Source organism: Acomys russatus, chromosome 15 (assembly GCF_903995435.1).
Source record: "Acomys russatus chromosome 15, mAcoRus1.1, whole genome shotgun sequence".
In the NCBI taxonomy this organism is placed as follows: Eukaryota; Metazoa; Chordata; class Mammalia; order Rodentia; family Muridae; genus Acomys; species Acomys russatus.
The window spans coordinates 35,707,612-35,732,364 of NC_067151.1; the positions used below are offsets into that span (position 1 = coordinate 35,707,612).

At 43.5% G+C, this 24,753-nt stretch overlaps 1 protein-coding gene across 1 annotated transcript in view; it reads left to right on the forward strand.

Annotated features, from left to right (window-relative positions):
* Nucleotides 1-24,753, forward strand: part of Med12l (mediator complex subunit 12L) — a 309,618-nt gene that overhangs the window by 48,632 nt on the left and 236,233 nt on the right. The window contains exons 5-10 of the mRNA XM_051157205.1: nt 13,362-13,531; nt 16,694-16,804; nt 17,646-17,915; nt 18,818-18,967; nt 19,686-19,785; nt 20,052-20,188. Of these exons, the coding sequence (XP_051013162.1) occupies nt 13,362-13,531; nt 16,694-16,804; nt 17,646-17,915; nt 18,818-18,967; nt 19,686-19,785; nt 20,052-20,188 (938 nt within the window). The remainder of the gene's footprint in view (nt 1-13,361; nt 13,532-16,693; nt 16,805-17,645; nt 17,916-18,817; nt 18,968-19,685; nt 19,786-20,051; nt 20,189-24,753) is intronic.

The window sequence follows — 24,753 nt, forward strand, 5'->3', positions numbered from 1 at the left end:
CAGTCTGGTTTCTTATCTAACCAGCCAGCTTATTTCCAGTTTGAATTATTTCAAGAGACCACATGCTAACTTTATAGATTCCATAGTTGGGCTTCAAGCTAGCATTGCGTCCATATCTTAATTGTTCCTTAGATTTCATTGATGACAAAGACCTGTGTGAAAACCAGGAATTTTTGTCGAGTCAGCTCTCTTCCTCCACGTTTTCATGGGTTCTGGGATCAAATTTAGCTCACCAGACTTGGGTGGCAAGTTCCTTAACACACTGAGCAATCTTGTTCATTCTTTTATTGTTAATATATTGTTAATATATATCCTTTCAGTTTGTCTTCATTTTGAGTTTCTTTAGATTTCATATTGTCAATATGCAATACGATTATATTTTAATGCTTATAATTATTAACAAATATGCAATTTGTTCATCTTTATTCCGTTGTATTCTTTTTACCCTCAACCATTTCTTGGTAGTTTCAATCTTTGAATTTTTATTTTTGGAAAAGTTTAGAAATACATGCATCTTTTTTCGTTTCAGTTCTACACGAAAGATGCCTTATTATATGCCTTCTAATAACTTGCTTCCCTTTTGTTGACAGACCCGGGAGATTACTGGATAGTTTTATGGGTTCTTAGGTTCTCATTATGTGGTCTTACTGTTGTTTATTGGGGACAGTCACTCATTAACAGATGTTTGTGCCATCTCCAGTTTTCTCGCTATTGTCTACTCATTATTCCAATGAAACATGTATAGGGTACTTGTCAAAATGTATTTTTTTGATAATATACATTTAAGCACTTCTTTAATATGCATATATCTTTAAAATTTATTAAACTGAAAACAAATTTGCATCATGAGCAATCTTTTTTTTTTTACCCCTTTCTTTTTGGGTTTTTTAAGACAGGGTTTCTCTGCGAAGCCTTGCCTGTCCTGGTCTTGCTTTGTAGGACAAGCCGGGCTCGAACTCAGAGATCCAGCTGCCTCTGCTTCCCTCTGCTCGGATTATAGATGTGTACACTGTGCCTCGCTGCAATCATTTTTTTTTTAAACATTCAAAATTAAATACTTCCCCAAGAGCTATAGACTGTCAAAGAAAAATTTTAGTGCCAGGTATGAGCAATCTCCTTTCAAGTTGTTTATCAGGGAGTCCAAGAGATTCCCAAAACAATATAGACTATTGCTGTTGCCCTTAGTTGCTTCCTATAATTTTAGGATAAGACACTGTTGCTGAGGGCACCACACATTTTGGACAGAGAACTTTGAAGAACTTAACTATAATTGATCTTAAAACGCCTCGTTCCTCCAGAACCGTTTAAAAATACATCTATGCTGTATTATCATAAAAGCACATTTAGCTTTCCAAGTATCCGGAGGAGCTATGCGAGCTGCCAAGGGAGAAAAACAATCAACACGCCCATCCAGCTGTAAACTATACAAAGCACAGCAATGATGACTAGCAATGACCAAGGGTGCAACAGTGTCACTTACCTCCTGAGAGTAAGCATCAGCCAGTTAATTGGACTTAAGGCCCTCCCAGTGGGACAGAATTCATAGAGTGCTGTAGACTGTACAGTGGCCAGCTACCCATGGCTGGTGAGGTCCTGAGGAGAAGCTGCTGCAGCCGCTTCCATAAAACAGTGTGCTTCCTATCTACATTAAAAAAAAAATATTTATTATTATTAGACAGTGCTCTGCTTATGTGTTCATCTGCAGGCCAGAAGGGATCATCAGATCACATTGTAGATGGTGTGAGCCACCATGTGGTTGCTGGGAATTGAACTCAGGACCTCAGGGAGAGCAGTCAGTGCTCTTAACCTCTGAGCCATCTCTCCAGCTCCCCTGTCTGCGTTTTAAGTAGTTACCTTTATACTCACAGGCAAGTGTGGCTCCTACCCCTCCTCAGAGAGTCGTCTTTGTGCAGCAGCTGGAGAGCATTATAGAAATCTACAACTGCTCAACATGCAGACAGTAACAGACTAGAGGGCACCTGACACCAATTAATATGTCAGCAACACAGCCTCTGCACTAAGGTTTCGTGAACATGGAAGAGGGGTCGCAAGGATTGTACGAGTCAGAGGACTGGGAAATCTGCAGTGACATAGTATCTTCTGTACATAGCATGGAAGCTGCACCTGTAAGGGTTTAAAAATATGGTTGCTTCAACAGAGTTGACCTGCCAACGTGGATGGGGGGGGGTGGGCATATCTCAAAGCCTCACCCCTTAGGTGAAGACCTAGAGACTTGTAATGGCTTCTGAGAGAGGAGGACTCAGTTTTTTCCAGGCATGAGGCCCTGATGGGTTATCTAACCTACATGATCAGCCCCAAACACTGGTCAGTGCCGCCAGGAGCCAGCCTTTGAGAGCTGTAGTCCTGCACTGCTTCTGTTTCCACGCTTACTGTTTCTCTGTTTCTTAGATGTGCACGGCCTTGTGGGCAGTGCTGTATCTCCATGCTGCTCACAGAAAGGGAGGGGTAGCTGTCTGAGGCTAGGGGAGATGCCTGATATTGGAGGCGGGGTGGGAATGAAAGGTCATTGGTAGAGTTTTCATTTGTCTTGCAGATCTATTAGAATATAAGCCAGGAGACTTAAATAAAATTCACCCCACACTTACTCTGTGTGTGTGTGTGTGTGTGTGTGTGTGTGTGTGTGTGTGTGTGTGTGTGTTTTAGATAGGTAAATACGTACCGTGCTGAAAATCACAGACTGCTCAAAGTGGACTAATGATTGGTTTTTGTTTGTTGGTTTGTTTTCTTACTGCTGTCTCCCATCTGTCTTTTCACATACTTCATCTATCGCAAATTCCTACATGTCCTTGAGGTACATTTTACCGTATTTTAAATAGTCTTTACAGACCTTGATGTTTGTTCTGTGATGTGCACGGTGTACATAAAATGGCCTTGGTCTTTAAATAGGTGCTCACTATTAATGTTTTAATGACTTATTTATAAAAGCTAGTTGTTTGTTGTTTGATTGAAATGTTAATTCTGTGATGGTTAGAAAGCTTAAAAAAGAACTAGGAAGGGGCTTCAGTTTTTGAGTTATTTTATATAAAGTGTGTATAGCCTTCAATGCACATTGTCTTTAATGATTTTTTCTAAAGCCAGAATCAGCTCTGCTGTGTTAAGAGTTCTGACTGCACTAGGCTTTTGTGTAGAGAACAGTTATTAGTCGTTAGGTCATCAGGTTGACTGTGAGTGGGATGCTGGTGAAGTGAAGGAGTCCGGCTGGTGTCCTGTCTTTAGAAAGATGAAGGAGTGAAGGGCTTCAGGAGGCTGCTGGTGACAGGCAAGAGGACTATGTTCTGGCTGCTGTGTAATGTGGAAGTTACTGTGCTTTATAACTTCTTGTTATAGTTATTCTGTATGGTCACCTGGTGATAAGGTAAGGTCTCCCATGTTTTGTCCTCAGAAAAAGCTGTCTAGGGTAAGCTAGGAAGTGGAAGCTCCAAAGCAGCTACACACACACACACACACACACACACACACACACACACACACACACACACACAGAGAGAGAGAGAGAGAGGGAGAGGGGAGAGAGGGAGGGAGAGAGAGAGAGAGAGAGAGAGAGAGAGAGAGAGAGAGAGAGAGAGAGAGAGAGAGAGAGAGGAAATACTGTGTCATTTTTATTGTTGAAATTTTTCTCAAACTACCATTGACGCTGTGATCCTGGCATGAACTCCATTATGGCAAAGGCAGGGGAAAGTGGACTTTTAGTTCTGTTGTACAAGGGACTGAGCCTTCTCCTACCAGCTGTGACAGAAGCTGGGCGTGGGTGAGGGTCATTAAGTACCCGATGTAAGAATACACTCAGGTTTGCGCCTTTCCTGGGGAGCTGGCCGCAGCTGTGATTCTCTAGTTACACTTCCTTGTCTCTCCTTCTGCCACCCAGATCCTCAGGAGGGACCCCTCCCTTCATTCCTGAGGTCTCCTCTCCCAGCTGGGGCACACAGGTCCACAAGCCTGCTGTGCAAAGGGCCCAGGGAAGCAAAGGCACTAGCTGGCAGACAAGTCCGTTGCCTTGTTGGAAACTTTTCTTTCCTGGGCCTGATCCCAGGGCAGAGGAAAGATGTCCCAAGGGGTTAATTAAAAGTATGAGCGCAATCTTTGTAAATATACCCTGGTTTTTTTTTTTTAACCCATCCTGGGACTCTCTTACCATGCTAAGGTGAGGGTCATTGCTCACTGAGGTATCTACAGAAACCTGCATGTCTGTCATGATCTTTAAATTAGAAGTGTAACTAAAACAGGCAATTATTGTAGCAAAACTGAATCCCGCCTCCCACCTCTAAGTAGTTTTTGTGTGTTCCGCAAGGTGGCGCTATTATCTTCGCAGTCACTCCACTCTGAGTCCCGGAAGTTTTCCTAATCTAGCAGCCCTTTGCTTCATCTCTTTTATCAGGCTGGTTACTGTATTCCTTGGTGAGGATGCCACTCCCACCTCTTCTCTTTGTTCCCTGTCACGGTCATCTCCCTACTGAACTTGGTAGCTCCTGCTCACTTTGTTTATACAACTTCCTGAGAATTCGCCTTCATTTATAGATCTGATCCTGATATTCCTTTGACCAGAATTCTTCAGTGCCTTTTAATCATTTGTGGGAAAAGGCTGTACTCCCGAGATACCATATCAGTCAGGGCCTGGCTTGTTGCATGAGAAGACTCTTGGAAGTGGATGTATGTTTCACTAGTGCCCTCTGGTGGTCATTTCACACTTTCACTTGGGAACCTCTAGATGCTGGAGACTCCTCTGCTTCCATTATGAGCCTTGTCAGAAACAGTGCAACACCTCTCCTGAGTCAGGGTATACCAGAGCATTTCTCCCACTGCCGCTGGTCCCTCTGCATCCCTATGTCTCTCTGGATCTCAAGAATGACTTGCCTCAGGTGGCTTCTTTCTTAATTCTCCTAGTAGCTCCCAGCAGAACCTCCAGCCTGCAGTAGAAAATATTTGTTGCTAAATACTGACGGCTTTTATCTTAGATATTAATTATTTTTTTGTGCTAGGATATAATTTCGATTTCATAAGAGCAGTAGTTTGTATACTATGCAGTGTCTTTGGACAATAAAGCCAGTTTAAAAATAACACAGAAAAATCTTTACAAACCACAGTAGATAATTATTTGATATTTTATTTACTTTTTTTTGGCACACATGAGCTCTCTACTGCTGAGTCACATCCCGAATAGATGAAAACATTTACGGATTTTTAAAAATAATTCTCCTCCTCCTCCTCCTCCTCCTCCTCCTCCTCCTTCTTCTTCTTCTTCTTCATCTCCTTCTCCTTCTCCTCCTCCTTCTTCTCTTATCATCATCATCATCATCATCTGTGTATGCACCATGTGTGGAGATGCCTGTGGAGGTCATTGGCTCCCTTGCTGCTAGAATCACACATGGTTGTGAGCTGCCTGATATGTGAGCTTGGAACTGAACTCAAGTCCACTGAAAGAGCAGCAAGTGTTCTTACCTGCTAAACTTCTTCCTAGCCACAGGCAAATGATTGAGAAGGATTAATATGTGCAGTAACATTGCTTTGTCGTGCTTCTGCTGTGTACAGTAGCTTGTTTTTCACTCCCACCCTGTCTGCTCTCTTTTACTCCCTCATCAGCTGGAAGGGCCCATGTACTGGTACCCCAACAGAACACAGTAGCCTAGCCAGTGCTGCGGCTCTCATGATCGCATGTCACACTGGGGCGGTAGCTAGGGTATTTGCTCTTTCAGCACACTGGCAACCATGTTTTGACTCCACAACAGAACACTGGCCAGATGGGGATTTTGGATAATTATAACTTTAAAAATCATCCCACTGTGGATGTTAAAAAGAAAAATGTTAAAGTGTGTACAGTTTCTTTACCCACTGCTCAGTTTTAACCATGACCTTACAGCTACTCTGGTTTCTTCCCTCTCATCTCCCTCAACTACCATCTCTTCCACGAATCATGGAATTTTATTTTCTTTTACCTTGTGAAATGTAGATAATTTCTATCTGGAAATTAAGTATCTCAAGAAAAAAAAAAAAAAAAAAAAAAAAGACCACTGAGGCGTAATTCCTATGCCATACAATTAACACATTTTATAAAATCAGCCCGAAGATGTTTGTGTGTTCATAGTTGTGAAGCCATCTGTTGTGTGGCTTTTCCCAAGGAGATGTACACACATCTTCTTACCCCAGATAGGGAGTCCACGATACACTGAAGTGTGGGTACCACTAAAATCCAGTATGGTGAACCACTGAGTTCTATTGGGGTTACTTACAGGAACATGGGTGTGGGGTTACTTACAGGAGCAGAAATGACTCAAAGACAGCTGCATCACCAAAGCATGGGTGGCAGCTCTCAAACGCTGGGGAGCTGGACCATCCTGAACAGACTGTTTGGACTCTGTCCTTCCTCTTCCAGGTAGCTCAGCTGGTTTCGAGAGTTTCTTTGCAGATTGGCTTCCTTGAGTCTTTGCAGTTCTGCTCCTCTTTTCCAGTGATTCTCAACTTGTGGGTTCCCACCCTTTTAAGGTCAAATGACCCTTTCACAGGGGTCTCCTAAAACTATTAGAAAACACAGATATTTATACCACAGTTCAGAACAGTAGCAAAATTACAGTGATGAAATAGCAGTGAAAATTTTATGGTTGGGGTCCCTGCAGTATGAGGGACTGTATAAAAGGGTCACAGCATCAGGAAGGCTGAGAACCACTGTTCTAGTCTAAGAGGGCCTCTCACCTTTTATTGCTTGCTCTGGCAGGTAGGGGCGTAGTGGTCAATTTCAGGGACTTCCTGCTTAAGTGGCTTTCCTGCAGGATAGAATGTTTCAGTCTTGGAGGAAACTTATACAATATCACCAACCACATTTTAGAACGTTTTCACCATGTGCAAAGCCCCATATTCATTAGCATTGGCAGTTTAATTTGTGTAATAGATTGTCTTATTTTGGACACCACAAGCCACGTAATATGTGGGTCTAGCAAACTGGCTTTTTCACTTCATGTTTTCAAGGCTCTCCCTCGCCGTGGCGTGTCTCATAAGCGTAGCACTCCCTTACGGATCACTATTCCTGCATTGTCGGCATTCACCAGTTAGTCCGCTGATCAGTTGATGGGTCTCTAGATTTACCTTCATCTGTTGTGAGTCTTGCTGCACTGCATGAATATTTGTATAAGGTCTTTGCGTAGATAAGTGTTTTTTATCTCCTGGGTATATAGGTGGCCGTAAAGTAGTTGGGTTGCAGTGTGTTCCCATGCTTAACCTTTTGAGGAATGGCCAAACCTCTCTCTCTCTCTCTCTCTTTCCCTTCTATATTTCCATCAGTAATCCACAAGGATCCCATTTCCCCCCACAGTTTTACTAGTTCTTGTTACTGTGTTTGGTTGTAGCCGTCACGGTCTTAGGTCATTATGCTTTTCACGATGGTTTCTGACGTTGGGCATCTCTGAGTGTACCTTTTGGCCGTTGATTTATCCTCACCAGAGAAGTATACATTGCAGTCTTTCGAACCCTAACCTTAAAACTAGGATTTTTTTTAAAACATACTTACTGAGTTGTAATAATTCTTTCGGTCTTCAAGTCCTTTCTCAGGGACATGATTTTCACAACATCTCACAATGGGCTGCTAATCCTGTGTTGACGGTGTTAATCAAGAAGCCATCTTAACAGGAAACAGGAGGGTGGTAGGTGATCTTTCAGCTTTTGTTACACAGTGTTTGGAAATGGATTGTGCAGCTTATACATGCTGCAGCTGATTTTTTTTCCCTTACTCATTCAGCTCCCAAGTCTGGCTGATTACCCCCCTGAAGCTTGATTAACACTCGCCCCCGCTCCCAGAACCTCTCACCTCTGCCCTAGAGTAGTGTAACAACCAAATTACCCTTGAGGTGTGCTCCTCTGCCCCTGGTTAGGGTCTGGTTTTGTTTTGTTTTTTTTTAACCTCTCATTCATTTCACATAGTGCCCAGCTGCTTTTGTAAAAGGAAAGGTGTGGCCAGGAGACTGAGCTATCGTAGAATTAAAGGGTGTTTATGCACACACTTACAAGTAAGTTTCTTCAAAAGGAATGCAAAGTGCATGGGTGCGAGACACTGGTTGCTCTTTGAGAGGACCCAGGTGTGATCTGCAGCATCCGGATGGGGGCTCCCAACCGTCTTTACCTCTAGGTCCACGGGAATGATGTCCTCTCCTGGGCTCCATGGACACCAGACATATATGTGGTATGCAGGCAATTATGCAGGCTAAACACCCACACACAAATAAAGAAAGCAAATTATAGTCTTCGCATGGGCCTTTTATATAACATTGATGCTTCAAGTTAGAAGAATGCAGTGGTTTAAAAAACCCGTAGGTAGGCAGTGATGACGTTGTTAAGCTCCCACTAAGAACTGAAAGGCAGAACCAGTAGGTAGGGATGTAGTATCTATTTTGGAAGGACTTTCTGATGTATTGGTTGAAGCCAGTGCGTAATTTTATATGTAAATAATGCAGAACGAGGCCATAACACTCAGAAAAGGGCGAGCCCTCCCCAGCAGGTGGAGGGCTGCTGCGCAGAGGCTAGAGAAATGGTGTGCGACATTTCAATTGGTCCCAGAAACATGTCTGCTCGTGGCTGTGTATGGGTGAGAGCAGAGAAGGCATTCTAGATAAGCACAGCCCCCCAAGCACCAGAGCTGCTTGAACTAGTGCAGCCACGTGTAGGGGAGCTGGTGGCATTTGAGATGGGTGCAGTCCCTGCGCAAGAAGCTTGGTGGGTCATTCAGTAAAGATTGTGGGTCCGTTGAAAGCCCATGAGGCTTGGATGCCCCCATAGGTACTGTGCCAGGCATTAAGTTATCAGTTGAGTGTTAACTTAGCTGAGTCAGCAGGGGTAGGGGGGTGGGGGTGTCAGGGTCTGATACCGGAAGCAGCACTTGCTGTCCACTGGAAGCCAGTGTGCATTGTTCCTTTCTAGAATCATTCTGTGCCCTTACGGCTCGGATCCTCTTTTGTGCTCATCGTGCATAGTGACTCATCTTTACAGCAATTGAGGTATTTATTATAAATCTTTAATTTGCAGAAGGAGAAATTGAGAGCTGGCCAAGGTTCGCTACTTGGCTGCATTTTTCACAGCCAGTTGAATGGTGGGGCTGGGGTTTTGGATTGTAGGCTTGCTCTGTCTCACACCATATCCTTCTAATGCCAACAAGTCTCTGATAATGTCACACTACCAGGAAATTTCAGGCCTCTTCACCTTTGGCACGCTGTGTTCACTACCAAGATGGTTGCTCCTTTCTCCTCTGTCTAGCACCCACCTTGCTGTTCATCTTGCAGGTTTTGGAGGCTCCGGAGTGCCATCTTTTAACATGGTGTACCTCTGCTGTCACCCACTGCATGTTTGTAAATTCCTGTGCCTGATGAACAGAGTGAGCGTGTGTCGTGTTTGGTTTTTACTACTGAGCACTTAGCCTTATGTCTCTGATGGTCTCACAGCCCTTGCGTCTGTGCAGTGCTGGGGCAGGCAGACTCGAACCTCTGCATGCCTCTGGGGCTAGCCTTCTATTCTTAGGGTGAGGGATTAGCAAGACGGACTTGTGCTTCTGGGATCCTGGCATTCAAGGAAGAGCACTGACGAAACCTAGCAACCGCCTTGTTCTTTTTGTTGTCGACCCATCAGCATCCTGGGTAGCGGTCATAGCCACAGTTGGAACACTGGCTTTATAGACTTCAGTTCCTCCTCTACTATGTGAGCGTGCAGGGGTGGTCATGTTTTCTGAGTTGCTTGAGTTAGGAAGGACTCTCCACTCTTAGAACCTTCCTTGGTCACGTTTCTCAGTATTTCTACTCCGATTCTCTGTAGCCAAATCTTCCCAACAACCTTTATTTTCTGTTTTTCACCCAAAACCCCCAGGGTCTCCTTTGAGCCTCCCTGAGGGTGCTAGAAATCGAACTTAAGTCCTCTTCTAGAAAAACCAGGGCTCTTAGTCACCGAGCCATCTCTTCTTCCATGTCTGTGTTCAGTTCTGAGTGACAGTTTTATGTGTACCCCTTCATGTTTAATCTTACGTCACTTTGTCACATATCTCTAGATCATCCCAGTCATACTGTGATTTTGTGTCTGATGTTAAAAGTGCTGAGAGGGCTATATTTATTAATTCCTAAAAGGAGTTCAGATTGTAGTGTAGTCTGTTCGGCAATTAAAGAAAAGATACACATGTGTTTATAAAGAGGCTCGGTTTTTAAAAATTGCTTTCCTCTACGACTTTCTGCCATATCCCCATTTTACTGAATACAGAACCAGACTGGCAGCCAGCAAGTCCTGAGGATTCTACCATCCCCCCCACTCTCCCTCCAGGATTACAAGCTTGCATAGCCAGGGCTGGCTTTTTATTTGAGTGTTGGGGATTTGAACTCAGCAAGGATAACTGTGTAGCAAATGCTATGCACTGAGCCATCTTTCTAGCCAGTATATTCATAGATGGGTTTTGACTGCAGATTAAGCCATCCATGGATGAAAAATATTTGAAATAAGTTGCAACTGCACTGCACGCGTGTAGGCGTTTATGCTTGTCCTTACCCACACAGTAGCATAACAAGTATTTGTGTATCGTTTGCATTGTGTTTCATGTTATAAGTGTAGAAAAGATGCAAGGTATGAAGAGGATGTGTTATGGTTTTATACAAATACCACTTTCGTATCTATTTTCCCATGTGTATGTTGTGCATGTGTGAACGTACATGGTTGCATGCTGCGTGCTTACACGCCTTTGTGTGTGCATGCATGTGGAGGCCTGAGGCTGATATTGGGGTATTTTTGCTTTCTCTCCATTTTACATACTGAGCAGATCTCACTGACTGTAGCTAGTCTTGTTGCTCTGTGGGTCCTCTGTGTCTGCCTCCCTCACACTGGGATTACTGGTGCGCCGCCATGACTGCCTGACATTTGCCTGCATTCTGAGGACCTGAACTCTGTCCTCATCCTTGGTTGGTAAGTGCCTTCCTGGCTGAGCCATCTTCCCAGACCATGCAATTCCGTATAAGGACCTTGGGCACCTGTGCACGTGGAAGGGCAAGCACCACTTTTCCTGTGGGTAATGCAGACAACTCTGTATTCAAGTAGCGATTATAGATGGTGGGATTAAGTTGGATATTATGTTTTTTTCCCTGTATTTGTGTATGTATTGCAAGTTTCTATAGTAAACTTGTATTTCTATATTTAACAAATGAAGCTAATGCCTTAGACAAAGTAGGTGCGTGCAGACTTGTGTTATTTTTAGTTTAGGCTGAAATGCGCTGCGGGCTTGCTAACATTGCTGCATTGCAAGCAGTAACTCATGAGTCTTGCTGCACAAAGCACAGGGTTGTGCCCGGGTTTCTGGGTTTGCTTGTTACAGGTAAGCCCAGCTTCTCTCAGCAGGTGGTAGAGGTTTTGCTAGAACAAGTCTCATGAAAGCATCAGTCCGTGTCACAAGGGGACAAGGAAATGATATTTCATAGTGGAATGTTTTTAGTTCCAGTTGATCACTTTCAGTGATAATAGTATATATAGCCAGTGGTGCTTTCTGGAAAATTGTTAAATGACAACAGAGAAACAGTGTAATTAGTACTGATCGTGCTATTGTCTGGTTTATCACTAGAGTTCAGCTTTGGTATGCGCTTAAGTTTTATTTATTTATATCTTATTATTCTTTTGACATAGGGTTTCATGTAGCCCAGGCTGTCCTTAAGCTTACTATGTAGGCAAGAATGACCTCCAGATTATCTTGCCTCCACCTCACAGTGATGGGATTATAGGCTTTTATAATAACACCAAACTGAATTTTAATTCACAAGACATAGGTGGAACAGGTGATTAAACTAACAAATAACAGTGGTTATAGTTGGGTATAGTTGACAAGTAAAGAGAAAGTAGTCAGTTACTGACAGACAATTAGTTTCTGGTCCTCACTTCTGAGAGAATGGGAGGACCAAATGATGGGAAAACATTGTGTGGAGTTGTTTCCTTAAGATGGTTTCTTAGAAAATGCTGTTTTCCTAAGTCCTTGGAGACTCTTGGCTTCAACCTTGTAGTTACTACGTTTTTGCCCACAGATTGGGCTAAAGTTAGTATCATCTCCTATTTGGTTGCCAGAGGCAACACAGTTTAATTTGTGCTCCAGCGACAGTCATCTTACGATAATTTTTAGCGATTCTTGGTGTGTGTGTGTGTGTGCGCGCGCGCGCGCGCGCGCGTGTGTGTGTGAGAGAGAGAGATTGAGAGACATGAGATTGACCAACAGGACAGCCTCAGGTTTTGGTTCTCCTTCCACCCTGGCTGAGGGAAGGTTTCTTTGTTGTTTGCTGCTCAGCTGAGCTGCTTCCACCAGGCTCTGTGGTCCACAAGCGTTTCGGGGTTCTCGTGCCTCTGCCTCCTGTCTTGCCATAGCAGCCCTGGAGATTACAAACATGGATGGATCTACAAACATCTACCTGGATAGATGTAGGTTCTTGGGATTCAAACCCAAGTCCTCACGCTTGCATAGCTAGCTCTTTACCCACTGAACCATCTCCTCAGCCCTCTGTCCCCCCTTTCTGGTGCTTTTTTGGGGGGAGGGTGGTCTTCTTTTGTTTCTTACCTTTTAATGCTTCTCAGTCAGTATTATTCTCTCCTTTCTGAGTTCTGGGATATCAGTGCTGGTTGATGAAAGCAAAACAACTAAGGCACAGACGGTCTTGACAGGGCCAACCATGCCAGTGTCTGCGCACATCCCAGGGACGGTGTAGGTTGGGAGTTTCATGGTCAAGCCTGTGGACTTCAGTCCTTTAGACACAAAGCGGTGCATGTGTGTTTGATACCTGACGTGGAATAGGACAGAAGCACACCTTAAGAGCCATCCTTGCTCAGTTTGGTGTTCTTTAGCTGGCGTGTTGACGTTTCTCACAAGCAGTCTGTTCTTTAATGCCATGATGACACTGAAGTGGCTTTATGATACTGTCATTTATCACACATGATGAAGTTCATGTACAGGTGTCTTTTCTGGGGTCACATAAGCACAACAGTAGGATGGCTTGTCCTCCTGAGATCTGGCCGGATTCTGGGCATGCTTTTTGAGTAATGACTGCAAATGCGAAAGTCATTCCCCCCCCCCCCCCCCCCCCCCCCCCCCCCCCCCGCCCAGACAGCGTGTCTCTATGTAGCCCTGGCTGTGCTGGACTTACTTTGTAGACCAGGCTGGCCTCGAACTCACTGAGATCCACCTGCCTCTGCCTCCCGAGTGCTGGGATTAAAGGCGTGTGCCGCCACGCCCGGCGCGAAAGTTATTCTTACGTAACAAACATTAGACTTGAAGGTGTGACCTCAGAATAATGGGCGGGGGTGTGTAATTCTTAACAGCTGTATCTACCATCACAACTCTCTCTCTCTCTTTTTTAATGCAGAGTGGACACAAATATCTACCAGATACCTCAGAGAGCAGTTGGTCAAAATCTCTGACTTTTACCACATGGCCTCCAGCACAGGAGATGGCCCCGTCCCTGTGCCACCAGAGGTTGAGCAAGCCATGAAGCAGTGGGAGTACAACGAGAAGCTGGCGTTTCACATGTTCCAGGTAATCTGATCAAAGCGTGTAAGAAAAGGGACGCCTTCCACGGACAGTCATGTGATGCCTAACCAACAGCGATGCATGCCGAGCAATGGGCGGCTAGGTGATTTTTATCATTCCTCAAACATCGCAGAATATACTTGATATATGAATGTAGATAGTATCGTCTCCGACGTAATTAGACTGATGGCAAAGTACATACCTGTTAGATGTGGCCTGTGGTTGACCAAAAACATGCTGGCAAATGTCTACAGTTGTATTTCCTGGGCCTAAATGACATATCGTAATGTGAACGGATATGTATGTAAATGACACTTTTGAGGCGAGTTCTTGCTGTTCTTGAACTCGCTTGTGTAGATCACCCTGGCTTTTCTTTGCATCTCACGTGCTGGGCTTACCCGTCATACACTGCAGTGCCAGGCATGTCTCTTTCAGTGCGTTCCAGGTAACACGTATGCTCTGCAGTGACAGTTTATTACACACTCATTCCCAGCTGTCTGGCGTCAGGTACTTTAGCGCCATTAATTACTTTGTAAATGTGCTATTAAGTATAATGCTCCTAAAACTCTTTATTTTGCAAATTAGATATATTTATTCAGAAACACACTTATGCTGATGCTTCCTATCTCATAACAGATCCCCTCTGCCACCCAATTATTCTACATAGACATCATCTTCAGTTTGTTCAGTTGTATCTGAAAATTTACGGGGAAGATGAAGCACAATCAGGAGCTACTGACTTCTCACTCAGACTAGCTGCTATAGTTCTTACTGACCAGCAGAGGTCAACTGTGGTGTTATTTGCATTTATGTATTTATTTATGTATTTATTTATTTATTTTTATTCCTTACAAGGTGTATTTCAGCTAAAGTCCCATTATTATCCCAGGTTTTTATTATCCATTATGTTAATAAAAAAGGAAAGAAATATGTGGCTTTTTAAATGTTCCATTTAGAACTTTGATCAAATAGGCAGGTAGTGAGTTTTTCGAAACAGCTCAGATAGTCACACAAACAAATAGGCAAGTGGTTCTTTTGTGAAGTAGCATAGTTTTTAAGTGAATAAAAACAGCTGTTACAAACCTCAGCTCTGTGTTGAACTGCTTCAGTCCCTGGTCTGCACTGTTAGGGTTTTTACTCAGCTGATTGTTTAGTTTGCTTCTCAGAAATGTGTTTTCTCAGCATGCTTAGAGCTTTTAAAAAGATTATACAATATAGCGGTAACATTTACTACTAAATCTTGTGTGTGTGTGTGTGTGCATGCATGTGTGTACACGTACGTGTCTGTACGTGTGAGCCATGGCATGTATGTGCAGGCTAGAGCATCACCTGTGGGCTTTTCTTCTGACCATGTTGGTCCGAGGGATTGCACACAGGTCTTCTGGCTTGGTGGCAAGTGTCTTTACCTACTGAGGTGTTTTGTGTCTGCCATTGATGTCAACTTTTACAAGTTTGTTTTTCATAGTTTAAGTTCTACCCTAGTACACACATGCAGACATACTTATGTAGAAAATAAGAACAGGAATATATAAAGAAAAGAATTGGAGGATTAGCCAGGCTCAGTGGTGCATGCCTGTAGTCCTAGCAGAGGCAGGTGGAATCTCTGTGAGTTCTAGGCCTGACTGGTCTGTCAAGCCCAGTATAGCTGAGGCCACACAGAGAATGAAACTCTGTTTCAGAAACAAACAAACAAACAAAAAACAAAGGCGGGGGAGGGCTGGGGGAGTTGGAGGATTGAGTTTTAAGTTCATCACTTTTTAAAAAGTTTGTTTTATTGTCTCTGTATATGTGTGTGCATATGCATATTCATTTGCTGTTGTTTGGCCTGTCTGCCAAAGGTCAACCCTGAGTATTAATTCACTCTTCAGGAGCTGTCCATCATGGATTCTGAAACAAGATCTCCCACTGGGACTTCAGGCTTAGTCTAGGCTGGGGCTGGTGAGCTCCAAGAGTCTGCCCTTCCCTACCTCTGCCCTGGGATTGCAAGTGCACGCCACCAAGTTTATTTTGCTTTAATTTTACTTATTTTTACGTGGGCACTGGGAAGTGAAGTTAGGTTCCCCTGCTTGCGCAGCAAAAAGTTTACTTTGTGACCTGTCTTCCCAACCCTAGGATTCCTTTTTAAAATTAATCATACCTTGTAAAATTATATCATTACTTATTACTGTAAAGTTTCTTTAAATGTTTCCAAAATTTAAAATACGGCATATGATTTTCATGAAACATGACTTCTTTTCTGTTTTGAAGAGTTTTTTTTATTCTGTGAATTGTAATACAAGGCTACAGTATGACATTAAGTGTATATTGCCTAGAAAGGTGTCTGAGTGTGTATGTGTGTGTGTGTGTGTACATGCAGGCATGTCCTCATGCATGTATATGCGTGTATGCAGGCAGTTGACAGAGGATGCTTATGTTGGGATCAGTGGCCTCTTTAGAGATGTAGCTCAGTAGGAAAGTGCTTGTCAAATGGTTTCGGTTAGAAGAACAAGAAGTGTTTAAGGGAAAAGAGACCATCCACTCCAGAGGGCTATTTTGTCAATGTGTGGAGATGTAGTTATTTTTCAGCATGGTTGTATAGAATTAATTTTATATATTTTGATTTAAAGCCCATCTTTTCTTTCATATAATGGGTCATTAAATTAATATTTCAAATAATACACTTAGAGGTAGGCAAATCTGAAAGTCATTAAGGAACTATTCCGGGCCATAGTATGGTGGGCACTTTCAGCCCTCTGAGACGGTGGCACGAGCAGCTTTCATATAGACAGCACCATCCCCGGTTGCCCCATCTCCTCCCTGCACACGCGTTAATGCTATTGATAGTTTGTCGGGGGTGTACCATGCCTGGAATGTGATGGCTTTTGAATATCTGTTAGCAGTTTTAAAAATGAGTTTAGAGCGAAGCATATTACCAGAGACAAAAAATAAATAAATAAATAAATAAATAAATAAATAAATAATAAACCAAAAACCAAAAAAACAAAAAAAGCCCCAAAATACCAACAAACCCCAGACCGCACTGCCTCGCCCCACCCGCAGATCCTTCTAGGTCTTTATTTTATTTGGAGAGGGCTCATGACCGTAGCAGTAACACAGGGTTGTTACACGTAAGCCTGTCTGAAAACCCTTCGGTTGTGACGTCAGTAGTGTGATTTCTCTCCACTGAAGGAAGGAATGTTGGAAAAGCATGAGTATTTGTCGTGGATCCTCGACGTCTTAGAAAAGAGCAGACCCGTGGACGACAGCCTCCTCAAGCTCCTCTTGCCGCTGATGCTGCAGGTACGCCGCGTCCCCTCCCTGCCCGGCCAGCTCCATGGTGAGAAGTGAGTTTGATAAAAATGGCTAGGTAAGGAGAAGTAGTCAGGGGGAAATAATTTCTTTTGAAAGGGAAAGAAAAATGCTTTAAATGCTGCTGTGACATATTTGTATTGTCTTGTTTAGTTTTGTTGTTTTTGGGTTATTTTTCCAAACATAATTTCACCACATGTTGGTTTTTCACCCCTGGGGTTACACACACGAGGATGCTGGGTTTCCCCACAAGTTACCCCCTGGGAAGGGCTGTGCTTGTACTGCTGACTTAGTCCCTCACCAGACAGGTGTGTGAGCACTTTGAAAAGTAGCCACCAAGAATTGAGATACGCTAAGTATAAAATGCACACCAGATTTCTGACTTTGTGTAGAAATGTATACTCGGGATATTTTCACATTACTTAGATGTTTAAGTGACGCTGTTTGAAAAAATTAAATACAACATGTTATTCTTTTATTTCCCCTTTTTGTAGATTTATTTTTATGTATGTGTATATGTGTGTGAGATTATGTGCATTGCACGCATGCAGGTGCCTACAGAGGACAGAGGGCTTTGATCCCTTGGATCTGGCATTAGAGTAGTTGTGAGCCTCCTGATATAGGGGTGCTGAGAACCACAGAGCAGGTGTCTGTAACTTCTCAACTACCTCTTTGAATCCCTGGTTTATGGTCTTAATGGGTACCAGAAATAGTCAAGACTATCTGTATGGCTTTATGTTGCTCCTGGTAGCATTGGTCTATATTGTGCTTACGACGCTATTGTTTTGAAACGGAAGATGTGCCTGACTCCCGCTGTCCTTCCTCCTCTCAGTATTCAGATGAGTTCGTTCAGTCGGCCTACCTGTCTCGTCGTCTAGCGTACTTTTGTGCCCGCCGTCTTTCCTTGCTGCTGAGTGATAGCCCCAACCTCCTTGCTGCTCACTCACCCCACATGATAATTGGAGCAAACAACACGAGCATTGGGACCTCCAGTCCTGGCACTCCTGGCCCTGGGATGAGTCCTGTGCAGCTGGCCTTCTCGGATTTCCTGTCCTGTGCACAGCATGGCCCCTTGGTTTATGGACTTAGTTGTATGTTGCAGGTAAGTCCGTAATGGTTCACATTATTTTTTAAAATCCATTGTGGGAAAGACCTGATAACTTAAATTAGAAATGTCTGATCTGTTTCTGTTTGTTGGTCACACTGAGAGATTTGTTGTGTCTACGCAGAAGGTAACTATTGTGATTGCCTTTGTGATGTGTTTGTTGACTTGGACACGTGGTCTGATCGTCTAGCCTAGATTGAGCGAGGACTTAGAGCAGTCCTCCAGCCTTAGCCTCCTGAGTGCTGTGGTCCCAGGTGAGTGCTGCCAAACCTGGCTGAGTTAGAAAAGGAAGCATCCATAAAAGTTGAGGACAGAAGCAGGTGAGTCACATCCTCTTGGGTCAAATCTAGCCCACGAGCCAAGAATAAGCTTCACATTTTTATTGTATAAATGAAACAACTAAAGGAGAATGTGTAGTAGAAACTTAGGTGGCCTGCAGAGCTGAAAATATTTGTTGTTCAGATTTTTATAGAAAAATTTGGATTATTCCTGTATTGGGGTGCTGCCTGTTGAGCATTTATGAAGCTTTAAGGCACACCATTTAATAAATAGATATTTTTTAAAGTTAGAACCTTAGTACTTAATATCCTAATTGTATTCTTGTTTAACTATAAAAAATTTGAAGTGACAAATAAAATATCTTATTCAGCCTTCTTCATGTCCTGTGTCGGAATATTAGCTAATAAATTACACTCTATTCCTCAGTAGCTGCGGTGGCAACTCTGGGTTTTGTCTTACCACTTTGGGTAGCTGAGAATGGGAAAGATATTTGCACTTTAAAATCATCTGCAGGGAAATGGCAGCCTGGTTATGTGTGGGAAAGTGTCAATTTTATCGAGGTTGCTGCTCGTACCTTCCTTCTTCCTCCAAGTGCTGGAACACTCTCACTTTGTTTCTAGACTGTCACTCTGTGTTGCCCAAGTGCCTTGGTGTGGAATTACTGCACAAATGAAAACAAGACGGCAAACCCAGGCTCTCCTCTGGACCTGCTGCAGGTGGCGCCCTCCAGCCTCCCCATGCCGGGCGGGAACACAGCCTTCAATCAGCAGGTAGACATTTGCTTTTGCTTTTCGGAATGCTTGCATTTCCCAGAGGCACCTAGGTATGTGCGCCATGCCTCGTCATGGTATCCGAGGTATCTTAATGCAAATCCCAGCTTTGCAATGAGGTGGGGCATTGAGGTGACTCTCTGGATTTTCTTCCTTGCCTTTTATTTTCGAGATAGAGATATTCATAGAGTATTCTGCCTCCTGGGCAGTTGCCGTCCAGGCAGTTGTGGTGATGCTTGTGATCCTGACATTGAGCCCTGGAATAATAAATAGTCTGTGGTGTTTAGTAGTTGTTGTATGTCTTTATTTGCGCTAAATTGTTTGCTTCAAGATTTTTACGCAGCTTCAGCTTTGGCCTTATGATGAATACTCAGCACAAGGTACCTGCTTTCCACTCAGTTGTTTCCTTAAGTTACCGAAGCACCGCTCACTCATTTCTTGCTTAGAGCAGTGGCTCAAAGATACTCAAACCTCTGCCTTGTCCAAGCGTTGTCAAGAAATCTTACTTGTCGCATTCCCCCAGGCATTTCTTTTTATAAGTCATCTATTATAGACCCAAATCATCCTGCACGCCACATGCAGGGATATACGCTCCCTGCGGTACAGTTAGAATTGTCATCCACCGGATGGTGCTCCATTCACACGGAAACCTCAATGAGATTTAGGCAGCCATAGAGAGTTTTCAAGCGCCAGTTAATTTGACGTGTTTATCTTTCAGGTTCGGGCAAGGATTTATGAGGCAGAGCAACAGATAAAGCAACGAGGCCGCGCGGTGGAAGTTCGGTGGTCTTTCGACAAGTGTCAGGAGTCGACAGCAGGTACAGTATGCCACAGAGGAGTGGGCGCACCAGAGCATCACTGTGCCCTATGCCTTCTTCTTTCTCATTCTTGTTCAGCCTTTCATACAAGCAAAGGCACTTTAAGCCTTTAGCTACTGGCTGCCCAAAATATCCAGTTTAGTTCTTACAGTTCTCTAATAGCATAGGCTGAGGGTGACAGAGCTCTTTCCCTACTGTAATAATGTTTTTTTTTAAACTGTGATATTCTGGCTTTATTTATTTGCTTTCTTAATTTTTGAATCTAGGGGTGACTATTAGTCGGGTTTTGCATACACTGGAAGTCTTGGATCGTCATTGTTTTGACCGAACTGATTCCAGCAATTCAATGGAGACACTTTACCATAAAATTTTCTGGGCCAACCAAAACAAAGACAACCAGGAGGTATTCAGTATGACTGTTCTTGTTTTTGTCTTATTTTCTTCTCATTGAATAAGTTTTGGTGAAGTCTTTAGTAGGATGAATGTTTTATGAAGCATGTGCATTACAAATCTTTCTGTTTTGGGACCCAGATGACTTATCATTATTATAATGAAATGTCTATTGAGTTCATTCTACCTTGATATATTAATGAGAAAGTTTTTTTTTTAAAACCTCTTATCATCTCTACATCTTAGTTTTAGTACATTGTTTGGTGACTTACTTTATATAGATTATTTGGCTTTAATTTGAGGATGTAATTGAGTCGGTAGCACAGCAGAGGGCAGCACATGGCTATGTATGGGCATGGGTCTTTGAAACTTTCTTAACTGCAACTTCTTTTTCCTTTCAAAACATTGCAAATGTAAAACTTTCAATTACCGCTTTTCTTACTCAGTCTTCAGAGAAATGAAAGTAATATTTTTGTAACAGAAAAGAAAGGCCCTCATATATACAGTTTGTGTCACATACAAAGGAATACTATGGTAAGTCTTAGCACATTTTCAAAGAAGACACCTTAGTTAACTTATTATGTCTTTTTGGTATTTAAACTTGCCATTGGTCCTGGGTTTTTGCAAAGAAAAGATGAAACAATAAGAAAAACCAAAGGCTTTAGTTCCCAAGCAGGAGCCTGGCACATATTCCAGAGATTTCCTCTTAATGATTTGTGAGCCCTAATCTTCTTCTTAAGAACTGATTCAAGACTGTAGGAGCTACAAGGGATCAGAGTGTTCAGAGCAAGGTGGAGTCTCTGTCTTGTGGGAGTCTCTGCAGACATGAGGTTTTTGACTAAGGGGAGCAGATGAGTTGCACACTTCTCTTGTCACGTGGTGGTGTCCCCAAAGCTGGACACTCCCCATCCCTGCAATCAGGACTTTTGTGGACAAAATGTTTCAGGAATAGTGGCATTTCTCATGTGTTCATGAGAGTTGCCTGCAATGCTGAGGGTTTTGTGCGAGTGAGCAGTGTTCTGTACTTTGGGTTTTACCCTTCGGCCTTGTTGTACTAACTAACTTAAGAGTTCTGGCTTCAGGGCTGGAGAGATGGTTAGCAGCAGGCTTGCTGCTCTTTTAGAGGGCCTGATTCCCAGCATACACATGGCTGCACAGAGCCATCTGTCACTCCGTTCCTAAGAGTCAACCTCTTGTGACCTCCAGAAGCACCAGGAACGCATGCGCTGCACAAACAAATATGCGGGTAAAAACCTTACTCATACTCATAAATAAAAAATTTGTTGGCTCTGTTGGTCTTGTGGAGGTCCTGTCCACTCCGGGTCCTTCTCTGCCCCCACTCTCCCATAAGACTCCCACTGCTCTGCCCAGAGTTGGGCTGTGAGTCTGAGTATCTGCTTCGACCCCCTGCTGGGTGGAGTCTTTCAGAGGGCAGCTGCTTTTTCTCATGGGCGTGTGTGGTAGTGGTACCCGGCACTGGAGGGCAATGTGGGCCCTAGACCCAGTCCTGGTTGTTGTAGCAATCTGGAGACAATGCAAGTGTTGGCTGGTTTAACAGTAATTATATCATATGTCCCTGTTGTGTGGTAGGGCATCTTCTGGGTATATTCCAAGGAGTGGGATGGCTGGGTCTTGAGGAAGCCCTATTCCCATTTTTCTGAGAAAGCGCCAGATAGCTTTCCAAAGTGGTTGTACTCGTTTGCATTCCCACCAGCAATGAAGGAGTGTTCCTCTCTCTCCACATCCTTGCCAACATGTGGTGTCATTTGAGTTTTTGATCTTAGCCATTCTGATAGGTATAAGATGGAATCTCAGTGTCGTTTTGATTTGCATTTCTCTGATGACTAACGAGGAGGAGCATTTCTTTAAGTGTTTCTCGGCCATTTGATATTCCTCTGTTGAGAATTCTCTGTTAAGTTCCAAGCCCCATTTCGCAATTGGGTTGTTTGGTTTTGTGGTGTTTAATTTCTTGAGTTCTTTATATATTTTGGATATTAAACCTTTGTCAGATGAAGGGTTGGTGAAGATCTTTTTCCAGTCTGTAGGCTGTCGCTTTGTTCTCTTGACAGTGTCTCCTGCCTTACAGAAGCTTCTCAGCCTCATGAAGTCCCATTTATTAATTGTTGACATTAAGGCCTGGGCTGTTGGCGTACTGTTCAGGAAGTTGTTTCCTGTGCCTATGTGTCCCAGGCTCTTCCCCACTTTTTCCTCTAACTGAATTAATGTCTCTGGTTTTAAGTTGAGGTCTTTAATCCACTTGGACTTGAGTTTTGTGCATGGTGACAAATAAGGGTCTAATTGCATTTTTCTACATGTAGACATCCAGTTAGACCAGCACCATTTGTTGAAGATGCTATCATTTTTCCATTGAATAGATTTGGCTTCTTTATCAAAAATCAAGTGAGCCGATGTGTGTGGATTCATCTCTGGGTCTTCAGTTTGATTCCATTGATCCACCAGCCTATTGCTTTGCCAGTACCATGCTGTTTTAATTACTGTTGCTCTGTAGTACATGTTCATAGCTGCTTTATACATAATAGCCAGAACATGGAAACAGCCTAAGTGTCCCTCAGTAGAAGAATCGACTAAGAATACTACTCAGCTATTAAAAACAAGGAATTCCTGAAATTTGTGGACAAATGGATTGATCTAGAAATTATCATAATGAGTGAGTTCACCCAGAACCAAAAAGAGACAAACGGTATATACTCACTTATATCAAAACACTAGTTTAAGGGATATGTACCATGAAAAACTTTACTTACCAAGAAAGTGGGTCAGAGGAGAGGACATCCTATTGAGACTTTAGGCGAGAGTAGCATGGAAGATTGGGGAAATAGTAGGACCCACAGGGTCCTGGAAACCTACAAGAAGAACTTTATGACAGGCAGATCTGGATCCTGGGGTCCTCCTCAAACTAAGGCACCAGCCAAGGAGAATATAGGCAGTAAGCTTCGAACCCCTACCAAGACCTAGCCGACCAACAGGATATTCTCCACTGTTGAGTGGAGAGTGAGATCTGACTCTCACACGAACTCTGGTGCCCCTTTTCTGACCACGTCCCCTGGATGGAAAGGCCTGGCGGCACTCAGAGGAAGGATAGCAAGTTACCAAGAAGAGACTCGATACTCTAAGAGCATATATAGGGGGAGGAGGTCTCCCTCAATCACAGACATAGAGGAGGGGAGAAGGAGGGAAGTGGGAGGGAGGGAAGAATGGGAGGAAACAGGGGAAGGGCTAACAATCGAGATGTAATATGAATAAATTAATAAAAAATGTAAAAAATAAAATAAAATTTGCTTTTTTGGGGGTCTTTTGTCTTCTCTTGTCCCTTACCTTGTCTCCATACCTTCTACTCTTAGTTCGCTGCTTATTCTTTCCCTTTCTCTCTCCCCCTCCCCCTCTTTTCTTCCCTCCTCTTTTTCCCCCTTGTTATTTTGAGATATGGTCTCACTCTGGGCTCAGGCTGACTTTTGAACCGATTCCTGCCTTACCTGCCTTGTGCTGGGATTGCAAGTGTATGCCCTGCACGTGCCTGGCTCAGGCCTTACTGTTTTCCTGACTACCAAGTTAGCTGTTATCTATGGAATTCACATGAGAGTCTTGAATGATGGCCATGTGGATTAGAGTTCTTATATAACTATACAGCACTTGAGCATGACTGCCTTGAGATTATAAAACACGAAAAGTAAACTCCAGAAATGGCTACTGTTGCCAGTAATAAAATAGCCTATATTTTATTGGATGAACCAACATGATGTAGCTGCTGTCTAGTGAGACAGAGCACATTGAGTGGTTGGTTAAGACCCAGAAACCCATCTCCTGTCTTTAAAATGGACTTCCTTTTTTCCCTGGGTTTCATAATGTGTCTCGGATCAATGTAGCCTGTTAGGAGGTAGATAAAGTCACCAGCTTCAGGTCAGTATGGTTTGAGGTTTGCTCTTACTGGGAGTGTCCCTTCCTGTACCAGCTGGGGAGACGGCAACCTCTCCAAGTCTCTGCTGTTTGGAATGACTGAAGGGGATAGCTAGTCCTCTACATGCTTCTGGAGATGGCCAGTTTTGAGGGCAGCATCAGCTTCAGTATTGAGCAAAATCCATTAGAAACTCTAGCACACAGGTGAGGGCATTTGACACTAGGTCCTGCCTGTGCTGAGAGGAGCTGACCGTGTCTGACCAGCCTGGGGCGTGACGTCACTAGTAGCTCTTCGCAGAAAGGCTTTCACTCTTTGCTTTGACCCCCTGTGATCTGCTGGGGCTGTGTCAACTTGAGTGCTGCTAAAAAGGAGGTAGGAGGTGAGCCTCAAAACCTTTTTATTTTACTCCAGTTCTGTGTTTTGTTTTGTTTTTTTAAACTCTGTGTAGTGTAAAATAAGAAATTCTAGCATTTAATTCGGAGCTCAAGACACTTGATGATAGTTAGGCAGGCAGTATAGACTGGCGTGGGAATGTGCTGTATGAAGCGGGCAGCGCCCCCCAGAGGCTGTTTACAGAATGGTTGTGATCTGGGCATACAACATTTCAGCAGGAATGCAGCATCAAGCATTAACCTTTCCAGGCCCTGCAGCAGCTGGGGCTA